Source organism: Crinia signifera, chromosome 4, assembly GCF_055691185.1.
Source record: "Crinia signifera chromosome 4, ASM5569118v1, whole genome shotgun sequence".
NCBI classification, from domain to species: domain Eukaryota; kingdom Metazoa; phylum Chordata; class Amphibia; order Anura; family Myobatrachidae; genus Crinia; species Crinia signifera.
Window position 1 is genome coordinate 230125207 of NC_139220.1, and position 16893 is coordinate 230142099.

Genomic DNA, 16893 nt, shown 5'->3' on the forward strand with positions numbered 1-16893 from the left:
TGGATCTTGCAGTTCTGATGTATTTCTTCTACGTGTAAAGTAGGGAGAATGTAGAATCTGCTGGCTCTGCTAATATTTCCTAATAACGCTTTGTTTTTCCTTCCTCTGCAGCTTTGGGTATGAACAGGACGTGGAGCATGGTAACACGGCACAGCTGGGAGATTGCCATGGTAAGTACCTAACATTGATGTCTTACTACAGCCTCATAATCTGTGCATCGTAGTAGTAGTAGTACAAATTACACTCATAATGCACATACCACCTTTGGCCTTAACCTCTTTTTGTCATGAACTAAGATCTCTTGCATTTAAAGTGAAATGTTGGTTTTCTTTGTATATTGCATTTTTTGGGCTATGTGCAACCACTTATAATAAAAGAAGAAACATAGTTATAATAAAATAAATTCTATTTTTGCTTTTCATTAAGATTTTATAACTTTTTTTTTTTTTGTTTCGTTTGGTTTCTTTTTTACTGATGACATGTTCCTTTAATTTTAGACAAATTGCCTACTACAACTACACCAGATTACAAAATATTTGGCGATCCAACATCTGGTTAGTTTTATTAATTTTATCTAAAACAATTTGCCTTTTCTTTTTGGTTCAGCATTTTCTGCTCTTTATGACCCCTCCCCCTTCCCACACCACTCTTGCAGTCGGCCTCATTTTTTGTGCTTCCACTTCATGCACTCACTAATTGCAAGGATAGATAGCCCTTTTCTTGTTTGTTAATTTTTAAAAGGAAGAAATCAATCACCTTTGAGTGACCGCATGTTACCCGATTGCCCGTCATTGATTGATGCGTCAAATATTTTATTAAAAGCCTTATTAGTATGTGACATTTCCACAGCATGAAAGCCAGCCAGCTTTCATTACTGCTATCCATACATTTGTCAAAACATGTTTCTCATCTATTAGTTATAGATGACGGTCACATTTTTCATACTACATCTCTATATTTGATTGCACATTTACTCAAATGTGTATCCCTGAGCTTTAAACATTTGTCTTGTTCTGTTTTGTATGACTTCAATGGCTCAAAGTATTTAAACAAACGTAGCAACATAAATTCATTGATTAGACCTCTTTACAGATTATGCTGTAACATAATATATATATTTGTTTGGTATAAATAAGTAGAGCTGTATGTCTGAATACAATTTAATGAACATTTGTTTGCTACCACAGACATTGAAGTTCCTTCCACTTCTGTAACCACAATGACAAGTAGCCCAGTCATTCTTCCTAAAGTGATTGGTTCGTGGAAACCCAGAATGACAGGCTCTCGAGAATTTGTGTATGAAGATGACCCAAACTCCTCTGATTATATTGATACTTTAACAGGTGTCCCAAATGGTAAGGCCTTAAAGGGGAAGAACTTACACTGAGTGAAAATCTGCAGACACCAGACTAAATTTTTGCAGTTTAAATGATGTTAGTTCTAAAAAAGACAAGCAGCAGCTGTACAGGGGCTGACTGTGTCTTTATGGTGTACTATGCAGTAACAACATTATAAGTAGGAGGTGTGGCAGATTTCCACTCAGACATGGCAGTGTATTTTTGTTTTTGCTTATTTTATGTTGAATGCATTTTTTTATTTATTTATTATTTTTTTTTTGCTTTTTCATTTTGTTCACTAACTGTGCATAAACGTAGTGTTACTTAGTTCAGAAAAAAATAAGATTTACACAAGACACATAGATTCCCAGATATGGAGGTTTATAACGTTTGCATATGGGTCTAATGCCCACAGCTTCCTGGTACTTGATGTGTTTGGGGATAACTTTAAGAAGGGAAAAATCAGTGCAGACTTGTAGATTTATTTTCAGCTCTGCTGAAACACTTAAATTCGCACATATAGCCATATTCAATTACCGGCAAAAAATCATCTGGTGAAGGGGGGCTATCCAATTTGTGTGTTTTCACTCGAAAAAGCCCAGGTTTCAAATAAAATTGGGTCTGCTTCTGGGGATTTTGTTTCGCCTGCCCCAGGCAGGTGAAACAAAATTCCCGATAAGCTGCGGCACACACAGGCTTATCGGGAATCACAGTGAAGCAATTACAACTGATCATTGACGATAGCTTATTGGTGGATTACCCCTAAATTGGGGAAATTTAATGCATACAGAAATCCTGACTTTGCCCATAGCAAATATTGGGGTATAGCAAACATTGGGTTCATCTGGGGCTATCCTTTTAGTCCCAATGCCGGCATCTTTATCCCCCTACACCAGCACTTATCGGGTATTATGCTTTGTGCGCCGAATAAAAAAATAGCCACGATAACACATGGGATCAGGAACTTATCCTGGATCCCATGCATTTTTTGGGGCATGGCATATTGAAAGGCATATTGTATTATTTAAAAGGTTGTTATAAAAATGACAGATCCTATCACCACCCATAGCACACTACACATATGATATCTGTATGATTCTGCCTTTTTTAAGTTAAAAAATATATATATTTACTGCTTAGTGATTAGGTCAAGGTTTGGCCATTTATTTTTCTATTTTTTTTTTTTTTTACTGTTCTGAGAGGCTCTTTTTCATCTGTGTTCATTTTTTGTTATGTACTATTTATATTGTATGTTTTTATGTTCCGTTTTTATTGAGTTCTTTCATTCTTTTCTCAGTTCTGTGTTCAAGTTTGCTTTTTTTCTTTGCACACTGCCAATAAAGCTGATAACCCGGAGCATTTCTCGCTAAATGTTCAAAGGCCTTCCCACTAACATAAACCAGCTTTCTCTCTACTTATAACATTCGCTCGGTGTAGTTGCAATTTTTCTATGCGAGAATAAAGTAAATATTAGAGCTCAACTGAGAGCACACGACTCAATTCTAACCGCTTGTATTTAAACTTTCAGAGCATTTTACTTTCAGACTTTCCTATGTGTGAAGAGTTTAACTTCTTGTATGTCTGTGGTTGCCGACTTACCTTCTCTGAAAAGTTAATGAACACTAACCTTATTTTTCTCTCTAGGTCAGATCTAAAATCCCTGCTTTATTGCTTCATTTAAAATACACTTATGAGAATGTTGTTAACCCCCCCCCCCCCCCTTCTTTTCTAATATACATGTGCTAAATTAAATGTAGTTTAATCTATTCATTATAAATAGTCCATAATACTGTAAGAGTTCTACACATATCAAAGGACAGTATGTATATTTTCTATGTTAAGCTGTATACACACTAGGATGAGGACAAACCCAAGATATTGCCTACAGAGCAGCCGATACTGGTAAACGTACACACTTACTGATTGGCCGCTTGATGTGTCTTCCTGGTGTCACAGCTGGGTGGACATTTCAATTTGCCTACCCAGCTATGTTGGTGGCTCCTGCAGCAAGTGTACTATACTACCACCTGTATACACAGCCAGATACCCAGATATATATCTGCATATACTCAGACACATATCATTTGTACCCGCTCGCGATACATATCAGCCATTCTGTCTACCCAATAAATATATATATAGCTCAGTTTAATCAATGACACAAAGCTGTGTAGATCCAGATATGCTTCAGCATTGATGCAGTGTGTCCATGATGCAGAGGTGCACTTCTATGCGGCGGGCTTTGCAAGCAGGTTGCATATGTGAGCAGTGGTTAAGTGTGCTGGTGAATCTGATTTTTCACCATTAACTTCTGTTGTTGCCCCTGCCCGGCACAGCGTCTGATTTTCTTAATATATGTCCAGTTTGGCTGCAGTCATATTCACAGTCGCATGCCCATAGCACTCACCCATGGCACCTCCTCTATTTGCGAAGACTTGTGGTCACCTCCCAGTCTTCACCCATGGATTGCAGAAGCTATCTCAGACAATAATGACATCATACGCACATGTGTATGCCATCACACTTTGGCTTTTGTGTGCATGCAGTAAGGGGTTTCTTTTGTGATGTGCATGCGCAGTTTAACAATTATTACTTCTAATCTACCAACTGCTTACAAATCTTGTATTTAAGCTGTATTTAATTCCCTTGGAAGAGAAGCCAACATTTTGATTTTCAGTCAGGTGTAGTCAAAACCGGGTAGGGAAATAAAATCCACTTTTCTGCCAAGGAATTGCATACTTTTACAAGTCCTTGTTTTTTCTTATCAGGGCATAATAAACAATTATCTAGTACTCTCCAAGTCCTAAAATTGTATAACTCTAATATCAAGTGACAAATAACCTGCAACACTTTTACATTATTATTATTATTATTATACTGCTCCCAGAAAAGTAATTGTTGCTGCCCATCAGTATTGGAAGTGGTACAAGGTCATTTAAAAAGAACTTGGGGGGTTATTCTGGTTCACTCCTTCTGGCAAATTCCTTATTAGTTGGACAAAACTATGTGCACTGCAGGTGGGGTAGATGTTACTTGCGGAGAGATGGTTAGATTTGGGTGGGGTTTTACTTCAAAGTGAGATCTATATTGCAGTGTAAAAATAAAGCAGCCAGTATTTTCCCTGCACAGAAACAAAACAACTCACCCAAATCTAATTCTCTCTGCACATTTGAAATCTGCCCCCCCCCGCCCCCTGCAGTGCACATGGTTTTGTCCATCTAGGAAGGAATTTGCCAGATGGAGTGAACCAGAATAAGGCCCTTGATCTCCATAATTCTACAATAGGAAAGATAACGCCCCAAAGATCACAAAGTGATCTAGCCTAATTTACCATTATGCTAGAATAACTAGTCTGGCTTTTATGTAATGGTAGCCCTTAACCCTTTGAGTGCCAACATCTCTGCATTTTTAGCAATTATTTGCACATCTCTCACAATTTGTTATATATACATGTAAACAAAAAATATGTGTAACAAAGATATTTTTCCTATATATAGTTATCATTACAGGTCATTATTATGAATACAAATGTTTGCTTGGCAATTTTCACACCTATTTTGACAAATTTACTTGGCACTCAAAGGGTTAACAAAAACAAAGCATTGCAGTACAGCTTGGGTTTCCAAATTTCACTTGAACAAAACTCCACACTTCTGGAAATATGTCCTCTGAGCCAGCAAGAAAAAGTAGCATTGTTTGGACTTCATACAGATGTATTCTGAAATCCAAACAGCATATCACCGCATTTTGTCGTTGTTTTGCCTCAAAGACATTGACTCCACTGGTAACACCTATTTAGACTACCATATACTGCAGGAAGAGGTGAGAAAATAGATCCAACAACTATAGCTTGGCCAAAACTGGATTGTACAAAAGAGTAATCATCTTAAATATTGTAGTACAGGGTGTTCAAAAAGTTACTCAACCGTATGGAGAAGTCACCTTTGCACTCATAGGATGCAACGGTTGTGTGATCAGTGCGCTACTAACTGCAGCTGGTACTGAGACTTGTCAGGTCTCGTGGTGGGTAAAGAGGGAAAAGAAAAATGTACCAGCGCTGGCTGAAAACTAAAAAATAATGATATATAGAACGGTATCCTTTACAGAATTTATTTATCAATAAAACATGCTAAAATAGCTGTACCATTAATAATTTAGGTATGCTTTTTGGTATAAAACAGGGGGTTACAATAAAAATGACAATAGCACAATAGGATATTCCATATGCATCACAATTGGTATAATTATACGGGCATTGAATATATATTACCACATGGATGTCGCAGATGGTAGTCCCATAAAGCAGCAAGTGGCCAGGTAGCCAAAGACAGTCCCAAAACACAGAGTCCAATGGTGGAATTAGGTTCCTCTGGTGGGAAAGATGGTGAACCTGGAGGATGATTGAATTTTCCTGGTCGCTGCCTCGGATGATGAGTCCGGATGGGGTGGTGCAAATTGCACAGGGCGTGGGTCCACTGTGGTATTGATTAGGCCCGATGGAGTGATGCGGTGTGGGTATTGTCAAGTGTTGAAGGGCTCAACGCGTTTCTCTGGGTCAAACACCCAGCTTCTTCAGGAGCAAGTTACTGATTTTTCCATAGGAATCAATGTTAAAATGATTCCTATGGAAAAAGGGGTCCTTTTCATACCCCTATTATCCAAGTGGGCATGGAGTTGGATATAAACCTGTGGCGAGCGTAGCGAGCCACCGAGCCCGAAGCGTGGCGAGCGTAGCGAGCCCCGCGAGGGGACGGTATTCTGTGTCCCCTCGCGGGGCTCGCTACGCTCTCCACGCTTCGGGCTCGGTGGCTCGCTACGCTCGCCACAGGTTTATATCCAACTCCATGCCCACTTGGATAGTAGGGGTATGAAAAGAACCCCTTTTTCCCATTGAATTCCATGTTAAAATGGACTCAGTCCATTTTAACATTGATTCCTATGGAAAAATCGGGTCATCGCATCGCATCGCATCCGATGGTCGCATGCGATGCGATGCGATGTCCCGATCCGACCCGATTTCGAAATCGGGCGCCCAGATAACTCACAAGTACCATAAATTCTGTAAAGGATACCGTTCTATATATCATTATTTTTTAGTTTTCAGCCAGCGCTGGTACATTTTTCTTTTCCCTCTTTGCACTCATAGGAAGTTGGTGTCTGGCGTGCCATATCACGTTGTCGGTATCTTTCTAACATTCTTCCAAGACATAGGGGGTATTCAATCTCTCGCTACTCCCGACGGGGGAAATAGTGGCGGGCCCTATTCAATGCGGTCTTTTCCGACAACATTGCACAGGGATCTCGGCAGAACGGACACGACTTTAGAAGCAGTCGGGCACATTCTGCCAAGAACGGCCAGGAATTGTCGAGCTGCAGCTCAACGATTTATGGCCCTATCTCAAGGGCAACCCCCTTTTCAGCACTCTGGACATTGAATCCCGCCTGCCGAGATGCAGTCGAGCCAGCCGAGAACGGGACAGGGTCATGGCTGTCGGACTAGCCCAACAGTCCTGACCCAGGATTGAATATCCCCCATAGTGATCTGTGACCGTTATATAACAATGGTGCAAGCAATTGTCAACACATTGCATGCAGAGAGATATCAGACCACTTGGGTTCAACAGGACAATGCCACAGTTCATACAGCCAGAAACACTATGGAGTAAATTTACTATGGGAGTTCTATTGCAGATAGGATGTTTCCCATAGCAACCAATCAGATTATATGTATTATCTTCTAGAAGGTGCTAAATAAATAAGTAGTGGATGCAGATTGGTTGCTATGGGCAACTTTCCATCTTCAATAGAACTCACATCTTAGTAAAATTTACCGCTATGGCTTAATTGGAAGAGTATTTCCCAGGATGACTGATCTCACAGGGGTTTTAGCCAGTGCAACCTCCGGATTTAACACCCCTTGACTTTTTCTTGTGTGAGTCCATTAAAAAAGCGCTGATGCAATTTTAAGGGAAGCATTGTGAAGGGTGTTCAAGAACATGATTAGCCATGTCCCTTTGTGTAAAGCAAAGAATGGGGGCCACTTCCAGCACTTACTGTGAAACAAATGGTCTCCATATGAGGTTGCTGTATATCTACAACTGAAAAGAATTAACAAAGGTTAGCCAACGACCTATTGAGATGCTATAGCTGAATCTTGAGAAAACAGCTCAAATAAATGCTTTAAAATACTGTATCAATTAATGGAAGCAGGTGGAATATACCAAATTTCCTCAAGTATGACCTACAAAACTGATAACCACATCCAAAAAAGTTAGTTACACACGTTTCTAAACATGAGGCAGAGTTGCTTTGTGATTTATTTGTGAATTAATGATGGCTGAGTATTATCATGTTATTTGTCACCTAAGGCTAAATTTATAACATTTTAGGACTTGGAGAGGGCAAGATGATTGTTTTTCTATGTCCTCATATGCAGAAATACAGATTTATAATATTGCATACTTCTCAGATGACTAGTTATATATTTGATTGCCAGAAGAAATGCTAGGCAGTTGTAGTAATTTAGTTCAGGGTACAAGTGGTATCTGATCTGCTGTGTGAAGTGGGCAGTGTAATAATGTTCGGTGGTGTGGCCACACAGCTTGTGCATCAAAAACCCTGTGAGTAAATGCTGCATATTACTGCTTTGTGGTAAGATGCTAATGAAGGGTGTGGTCACACCATTTTGCAGATAGTGAATGCATGGCAGAAGCAGACCCTGGTACTTACAGGATGAGTATCCCTTATCCAGATATCTGTTATCCAATTTATTCCGAAAACCATAGGTTCCAGGATGCACTTTTTTTTATTTTTTGCTAAAAGCACTACTGGGGACATAATATGTAACTGGCACTACTGGGGACATACTATGTAACGGGCACTACTGGGGACATACTATGTTACTGGCACTACTGGGGACATAATATGTAACTGGAGCTACTAGGGAAAAAATATGTAACTGGCACTACTGGGGACATACTATGTAACTGGCACTACTGGGGACATAATATGTAACTGGCACTACTGGGGACATACTATGTAACTGGCACTACTGGGGACATACTATGTAACTGGCACTACTGGGGACATAATATGTAACTGGCGCTACTGGGGACATCTGTAACTGGCACTACGGGGGGCATAATATGTAACTGGCACTACTGGGGACATAATATGTAACTGGTACTACTGGGGACATAATATGTAACTGGCACTACTGGGGACATAATATGTAACTGGCACTATTGGGGACATAATATGTAACTGGCACTACTGGGGACAGGATATGTAACTGGCACTAAATATGTTGCTTAGCATTCAAATTCAGTGCCTGAGATAGGACACAAACTTTGTTTCATTCACAAGTAAAATATATTTGTGTGTATTTCATGTGTTTGATGTGTTTATACAACATGAATGCATTTTGTGTTCACATATGGGTCCCATCCTCAAGATACCTCATTGAAATATAAAAATATTCAGAAATACGGAATAATCCGTTATCCAAAAAGCTTCTGGTCCTGAGCATTTTGGATAAGGGACGCTTAACCTGTAGTTCCCACCCCTTCTCTCTCTCCACCCTGTGTGGTATGTATTTACATACTACCATATATGTTGGACTATGCTAAGACATTTGTACAGTATCTTGACTACTAATAAAACCTTCCAGTGCAACCCATATGTAAACTTTAAATATAGAATTGAACTTCATATTAGGCACTAACATATACTGTTCTACAACAAAAAATTATTTGCCTCATTAAAAAGTAAAATTTCTTAAAGGATATAACTGTAAGAATAGTACAGTTGAAAATACCTTAAATGCATTACAATGTGCGTTGTGGCATTTCTGTACATTATTGCCGAAAGTTAGGTCAGATATTACTCCAAATACATGGATACCACCACTCCAGTAGTAGAAATGATATTGCAACATTTATTTGCTCCATTTATCCAGCACTGCCAGAATGAGCAGAACTTAACGTTGTTAAGAAAATATTGTTAAAATTAGCCATAGTTATTACTCAAGTAAATCATAGGAGTGCAGGGACATTAAGACTACTTTGATAATGAGTTGCTTTTTTTTGCATGTGACTCTTTATATTACAGTGCTTGACATGCGCTCAAAGCACTACCACCAAAGGGACCTAACACTGAATATATTCCCCCCAACTACTAGCTAGCCCAGTGACTGCCTGTTCTGGCATCCTTCATAGCAGCAAGGCCATTATCCTGTCTGACCCAATCCCTAGCTTTTCAATGCAAGCTGCCACTATGAAGGGAGGCTTCAAAATTAGTATTCCCCCACACCTCCCCAATATTAAAAGCCCTGTGGTGAAAACTGTGGGAGCTGGAGCACGTAATAAGATTTAGGCACCTAAAACACCACCCCAGAACAGATTAGGGTGTTTGTTCTGTACTAGTTTATTTTTTACTTTACAACTGTTCACTTATAAAGCCTGATGTGGCGTTGAACATACACCTCTTTGAGGAGCAAGGTACTTGCTTGTACCAGCCATGCTCCAGAATATAGTATATCCAAGTTCGGGGGTTGCGGAAGCAGTCACATCTAACCTTACGACAGAGGAGGCATCATAGGATATAGTCGCATATGTATGGTTCAGATACAGGGCTCTGCAGAGTTGTATGGAAGCATAAATATGGCTGTGTATCATTTGTATCTAGAATAGGCTGGTGCCAAGTGCATACTGATGATGATGATGATGAAGAGCAAACCAAATACTGATAGAGGGTGGGTGTACTGTACACAGGGCAGAGATACACATCTGTGCATGCACTATAGGAACCTACTGTATACTGTATGGCTGATATGCATTCACTCTGCATCCAGTCCATGAAGTTACTCTGCATTCGGTCCATGAAGTCTTAAGAAGTGAGTTTAGTATTTGTATTTTCTGGACATATGTAGTTCGTAGTATCTTTAGTTATGTACAAGTATATTTAATTACCAACATCCATCTTGCTACTGTTGCCGATTAACATTTGTTGCCCAGTCTTTAGAGAGCGGGTATTTTGTTATCCTTTAATGCGGCTTCTACATCCTTGGACTGTAGAACTGTATGGAGTAAATCATTTGACCATGTGCTGGCATCTTGGAAACTTTTTAATTTCCGTAAAGCCGTCTCAAAGCAAGTCTGGCCTCTAATATAAATGATGTTCCTTTCCTTCTGATTTTCTGCTTGACTTTCCATCAGCGTTATTATGTGGTTGTGCTATTTCATCCTTGACTCTGTGTAATCATATCATAACAGCTAAAATCCTATTAAAGGAAGAAAACATGGCTGCAAGCACAAGAAACTAGCACAGATGCCATAAAGACTAGGGCTCACATCCACCCCAGAGAAATTACATTATATGATCATTTCCATGGTTTGTTTTTAGGAACGTTACATTTAACAGGTTTCTAATAACCCTTAGAATATTTGAGTATTCCTTGTATTTATTCAAGTATTTTATTTAATAACATTTCTCAATTTTCCCAGTGCACAAATTACTATATTATATAGCACAGACTGTACCTAGCACAAAATATAATTGCCGCTATGTCTGTTGTAGCTGTCACTCGATTTAATTTTCAAGTTCATCATTCACGATTCCAATTTGTTTTCCATCCTGATTGACATTAGGACTGATAGAAAGGAGACTGAGAATGGAATGCAAATGATTCTATTAAGATAAACACATTTAATGAGATGTCACTGTTTTGAAGATAAATGACTTGTTGTAAGTTGTTCAGATATGTCCTGAAATTTGGCATCTATTTATTTTTACAGGTGTAAGATGGGAAGTACAGTCAGGAGAATCGAATCAAATGGTGCACATGAATGTCCTCATCACTTGCGTCCTGGCTGCATTTGTCCTCGGAGCTTTCATTGCAGGGGTGGTCGTCTATTGTTATCGGGAGATGTTTGCACGGAAAACCAGGAAGATGCACAAAGATGCGGAGTCTGCACAATCCTGTACTGACTCAAGTGGAAGTTTTGCCAAACTGAATGGACTGTTTGACAGCCCTGTTAAAGAATATCAGCATAGCATTGATTCACCCAAGCATTATACAAATATATTGACTAGTAGAAAAGAGTTGGCACTCAATGGTGAAACAAAGTCCATTATGATGGACAATCAAGGACAGCCACCAGAACTAGCTGCACTTCCAACGCCTGAATCTACACCAGTGCTTCAGCAAAAGAGCCTTCATCCCATTAAAAACCAATGGGAAAAGACGCAAAACAACTTAAACATATCGCGGAAAGAAACTCCTCTTAAAAGTCCACAGTTTTTTCCGTCCAGTCCTCCTCCTCACTCACCTCTTGCTCATGGACAAATCCCAAGTGCCGTTGTTCTTCCGAATGCCACCCATGACTATAATACATCTTTTTCAAATTCAAATGCACACAAAGCAGACAAAAAACTTCATAACATTGAGCATTCTTTGGTAAAACAGCCAAGTAAAAGAGACCATCGCCGTTCTGTGGATTCCAGGAACACGTTGAATGACTTTTTAAAACATCTGAATGAGTCTACAGCAAATCAAAAAGGTATACTGGCAGATATTCAAGTGGCTCATCAGAACAGCCACCAGGCTCCACATCAAACACTAATGCTTGATACAATGGGAAATATGTCAGAAATACCACCTAAAGTCCCAAATAGGGAAGCATCCTTGTATTCCCCCTCTTCAACTCTTCCAAGAAACAGCCCAACAAAACGCGTGGATGTGCCTTCCACACCAAATGGGCAAATGACATCTTTAGAAACACAAAGAAGCTATCATAAAAACTCTTCACAGAGACATTCAATATCAGCTCTCCCTAAAACTATGAACTCACCAAATGGTGTTTTGATTTCAAGACAGCCCAGTGTTAACAGAGGTGGTTACATGCCTCCAAGCCCTAATCCAAGGGTGGACTACATCCAAGGGACACCTGTTATTGTCCATCAACAGACTTCCTTATCACGGCAAAGCAGTTACACAGGACATGGAACTCTCCCTCGTATGGGAATAAAGAGGACACCATCTATAAAACCAGATGTGCCACCAAAACCCTCATTTGCTCCACAAAATACATCAGTTAGACAGCTAAATAAATATAGCTACTGAGACCTATCACCTTATTTCAGTGTGTGGTGATGAAATATGGTGTTGTGCCAGAAACTTTCAGGCAGAGACTTGCTTGCTTGCTGAACCAGTCCCCATATAAGTGGCCAAAGAAGCTGTCTATAGTCGGCAGTGTGAAGTTTTGCCAGAGACCGGAACTGCCGGCCATGCTTGTAAGGAACAAAACAAAGGAAAGTGCTGGTCATTTTGCTTATTTTGTTTGGAGGAAAGTGGACATGTAGCACAGTGGGGGCTACTTTACAGTAAAAGAAAAAAAAACTGTTACAGTACTAAGATTTAAAATATACTTGAAAAACGGGCTTTCATTTTAAACTGCCGCTGTGTGTAGCCATCCCATTAAATGTGAACATATTAATATGTATGTATTCACCTTGCCTCTTGCACAAGTGTCAGAAAAAGTGTCTCAATTAAAGGTTGCATTTTAGGCAATTTACCTACTGTTGTCTCAACACTAAAACATATCAGTCACCGGTGGCATCAATCCATGTGCCACAGTTAATTCTGATGTGTGTGTGTTTTGTATGTGTGCATAACCCATACATAACCATGCACGTAAAGATTCTCATTGCAATTTCTATGCTATGATACTGTTTACATTGAGCATGACTGGACAAACCATTACTATCCTTCCACTAGTATTTTGCTGGATGCGCAACAGGGGCGGACAATGGTCTCTCCTCTCCGCCTTCCAGGTAATTGGCTTGGCTGAACATGGTACCTCGTGCAAGAATGTAAAGATTTCTTAGAACTGTTATGCTGCTAATAAAACATTATTGTGTGATTCACTGGACATGCTAGAGAGCATATATCTTTATGGTTGTTTCCTCTTAGCATTAGTGAATAACTAGTGCTACTTGGTCTCTCTGAAACTAATCTCATTAACTAGTGCTAAAAAAAGAATGGCTAGGGTACATGGAAATTATATTTTTTTGTTACATGGAAAACCAAACTTTCCAATAAAAGAAAACGCAGGCCTCCTTACGTAAAACTGTTGGTTATTCGAGTCTTTGGAAACATTGATGGCTGATGGGACGGCATCAATAGTGCGGTTTCGCCAATTGATTTCAGTGAGAACGAACTACCAAATAGCAGTGCCTTCAGATTGTTACGGTATAAATGGTAGACCATGTCTAGGTGGACCACTAATGGTCAACATATCCATATCCAAGGTTGTCATTGACAAAATGTTGACACAAGCTTATGGTCAACATGCGTTTTTCACGTTTTATTTGGTGCCTATGTTTACATATGTCAACATGGACACTGTAAAAGTGTACCACTGCGCTCACCATGCTGTGCTCGGCACACTATAATATTCCCACTCTATGCCCACTTGGATAAGAAAGTATGAAAAACCACCTTTAAAAAAAAACGGAAATATGTCTGTCAACCTATTGTCAATGTCGGCCTATTCACTAACAACCATTAGTGGTCGAGATAGACATGGTCTACCCAGTGACCACATGCCCTTCAGATAATGGATGGACAGTGGATGAATAGTGAGGTATCCTCAGTCCATCTGACATTTGAAGCCAGTATGTTAGAGATCTACGGATATAAAGTCCAGTCACGCTGTTTCATTGTGAGTATATGTTATTGCTGAGCTTGTTAACACAAGATGACATTCTAATAGAACACGTAAACAATAAGCAATTTTAGTCCGTAGGCTACATCTACATTTCAATTTTTTTACTCTATTCTTTAAAAAAACAACCTGCACTAATAGCTTTCTGGAGGCAGTGTTATCTTTTCTCTGAACAGGAGGAAAAAAATATGTTTTGTATGTATATATATGTTACCAGTGTTTTTAAAGGTGCAGTAGTGGTAAATAATTAAAATAAATAGTATATACAGTAAGTGGTCTATATTTTTCTAATGATATTCTCTGCTTATAGCAGATCTCGATAGATATCTCCTTATTAGAAAAGTAAATGGCCACTAAACTTAAATATAAAGTCACCCTTTATGAAATGGCATCTGGTAACAGTTATAAATATCTATGCAAAAGTTTACAGCGTATACACTTTTGGTGTCTAGCTGAGTGTGTCCATTATCTGATAGTATGCCTACAAAGTACTCATCCCCATTTAAAGCCTTATTTCACAGTATTTTGGGCGGTAATAAATCCCAGTAAACCTTTTGCATGTATGTTTGTGAATGTTATTTGTAGCTCTTTCATATAAAAACTTTCATTTTAGGTTTAATAGACCTTGAAATGGCTAATGTTTTGCAGGAAAAGGTCCAATGCCGGGGAGGCGGTGTAAACGGAGTGAATCTAAGTTAAATTCTCCGTAGCGTAAGCAAGAGCGCAACCAGTGCATTTAGAGCCTTTAGGCAGCAGTACAGCCTTTAAAACTCCTAAAATAAAAATAACACAACTGCTAGGTAACATAAAGAGTATATAGTTGTGTACATTATGGCCACGCTGCCCAAAATTAAAGAAAATTTACATTAGTGCAATTGCAGAACTTGTATTTCATGTACGAGTGATTTTTGGGTCATGCAGGTAATGACAATATTCTGTACATATGTGTGAGGGTAACCGAATCTGTGCATCTTGTGCCTTATTCATAAAAATAAAATTTACTATAGTATGTCTAGTGTCTCGTTATAGCACACTATTTTTTTTCTGGGTGTCCGAAACCTTTGGAAGAAGCCCTGTTGATTAATAGGATGAACAATTGTTGTAATGCACCATATTTACTAAGGCAGACTTTCTGCTACAGAAAATTAAGGGATCAAGAGCAACACAATTCTTAATTACTATAAAGATTTCTAAGCTAATGAAGCACCTGCTAGAATTGTGTTGTACGGGTTACAAGTACCTCTCATTGACTGATGTTTAACACGGATGTCTATTATCATTTTAAAGATCCACGTAAATGTAATAAACATTACCGAGTATAACGTAGACTGTTTTAATAGCAGAGGTTGCATTTGTTTTAGTATTATACAAACAGAACCTGATTTAAATAACGTGTAACTAGATTATATTTTATACACAGAAGGGAAACAGAATTCCTTATTTCACTATTTTTTCTTTTTTTGTATAAAATGTATCTATTAAAAAGCATATGTTAAACTGTATTTCTCGTGGCCAAAGCGGAGAACTCTAATTTTTAGATTTACCGGGGGGGATATTTAATTTAATTAATACCAGTTATGCAATTTATGTCAACGTTGTCATTCATTTTAAATGAAAATGCTGATGTGTTTTCATGTGTAAGATTGTGGTGTGTGCGCACTAGAGATTGAACAGCCAAACCACAAAATCTGTTAATCTGGATAACATTGTACTGCCTTGTAGGCCGTAATGTGAGTTCTATCAGTATTTATGTTGATGTTTCTAACATTCAATCTAGGCTAAAAATTCATTTAAGAAAAAGTGCTTTATCCATTTGTGCAAAGGTAAAAAATAAAAAAAAAATTAGATTGTATCTTTTTTTTATATTTGTCCAGCATATAAAAGTAACCATTGAAATAAGTTGCTCTCTCCTGTTCTGTAGAGTACTTTAACGTGTAGATATCTTGTAAAGTTGTATTGTGAATGTGTAAATAATTCTGTACTTTTGGGTTTTTAACACCGCATGTAAAGTTCAAATAAAATACTCAAGTGAAATAATAAAATTTTTGGTTTTTAAATGAATTATGTTTGGAACAGAATAGATATGTAGAATGCATCCATTTATAAGACTTTCATTATATAGAAGTACCTTTGAGTATTATAATAAAAGTGGATTGATCTAGTTCTAGAAATAAACAAATTTCACATATATTTATTTTCGTTAGAAATAGGGAAAATGCTTGAATTAATATGGTGCGGGTATATATGATGGATACACTGTAAATAGAATGTGGAAGAGGCGCTGTATGGCACTGCCACCTGAAGTAGTTGGGAGAGCCAAGTTAATAAGGCCGCAAGCAGGCGGCCATGTTTGGAGTGACATCATCTCAACAGTGGCATTCCATATCCAGTACACCTATATTGATTATACTGCTATTTATACTGTTGCAGAATCATTGATCCTGAATACTTTATACTAGCACCATATTTTATACTGGCACCATCATTGCTTGCATGTTTTGGCAGCGTTGTGCTATATTACAAAATATAGACTTGAATGAGGCCCACAGCATAATTCACTGCTTCCCAAGTAGATGTAACGATACCTTAGGGCAGGCACGTCAAAACTCTGGCCCACCAGCTGTTGTGAAACTACACATCTCAGCATACTTGCAATAGTTTTAGCATTCCCTATGAGAAAAACTGTGGCAAGGCATGATGGGACTTTCACAACAGCTGGAGGGCCATAGTTTGGACATGCCTGCCTTAGGACAATATCCAATTAGCTGAGGTAAATAATGCAGATAATGGATTGGCTTGTGGCTATCCAATTAGGCACTTATTGCAGTTTA

At 38.6% G+C, this 16893-nt stretch overlaps 1 protein-coding gene and 1 long non-coding RNA gene across 6 annotated transcripts in view; one reads left to right on the top strand and one right to left on the bottom strand.

Annotated features, from left to right (window-relative positions):
* SEMA6D (semaphorin 6D) overlaps nt 1–16252 on the top strand; it is a 70727-nt gene extending 54475 nt beyond the window's left edge. For 2 of the 5 annotated variants that reach the window (XM_083183923.1, XM_083183922.1), the window contains exons 16-19: nt 112–170; nt 498–554; nt 1188–1355; nt 11132–16252. In XM_083183923.1, coding sequence (XP_083040049.1) covers nt 112–170; nt 498–554; nt 1188–1355; nt 11132–12459 — 1612 coding nt within the window. In that variant the 3' untranslated portion in view covers nt 12460–16252. The remainder of the gene's footprint in view (nt 1–111; nt 171–497; nt 555–1187; nt 1356–11131) is intronic. The other 3 variants (XM_083183926.1, XM_083183925.1, XM_083183927.1) reach the window with 3 other exon arrangements.
* LOC146075072 (uncharacterized) overlaps nt 1–16893 on the bottom strand; it is a 237141-nt gene that overhangs the window by 46232 nt on the left and 174016 nt on the right. The gene's annotated exons all lie outside the window — the stretch shown is intronic.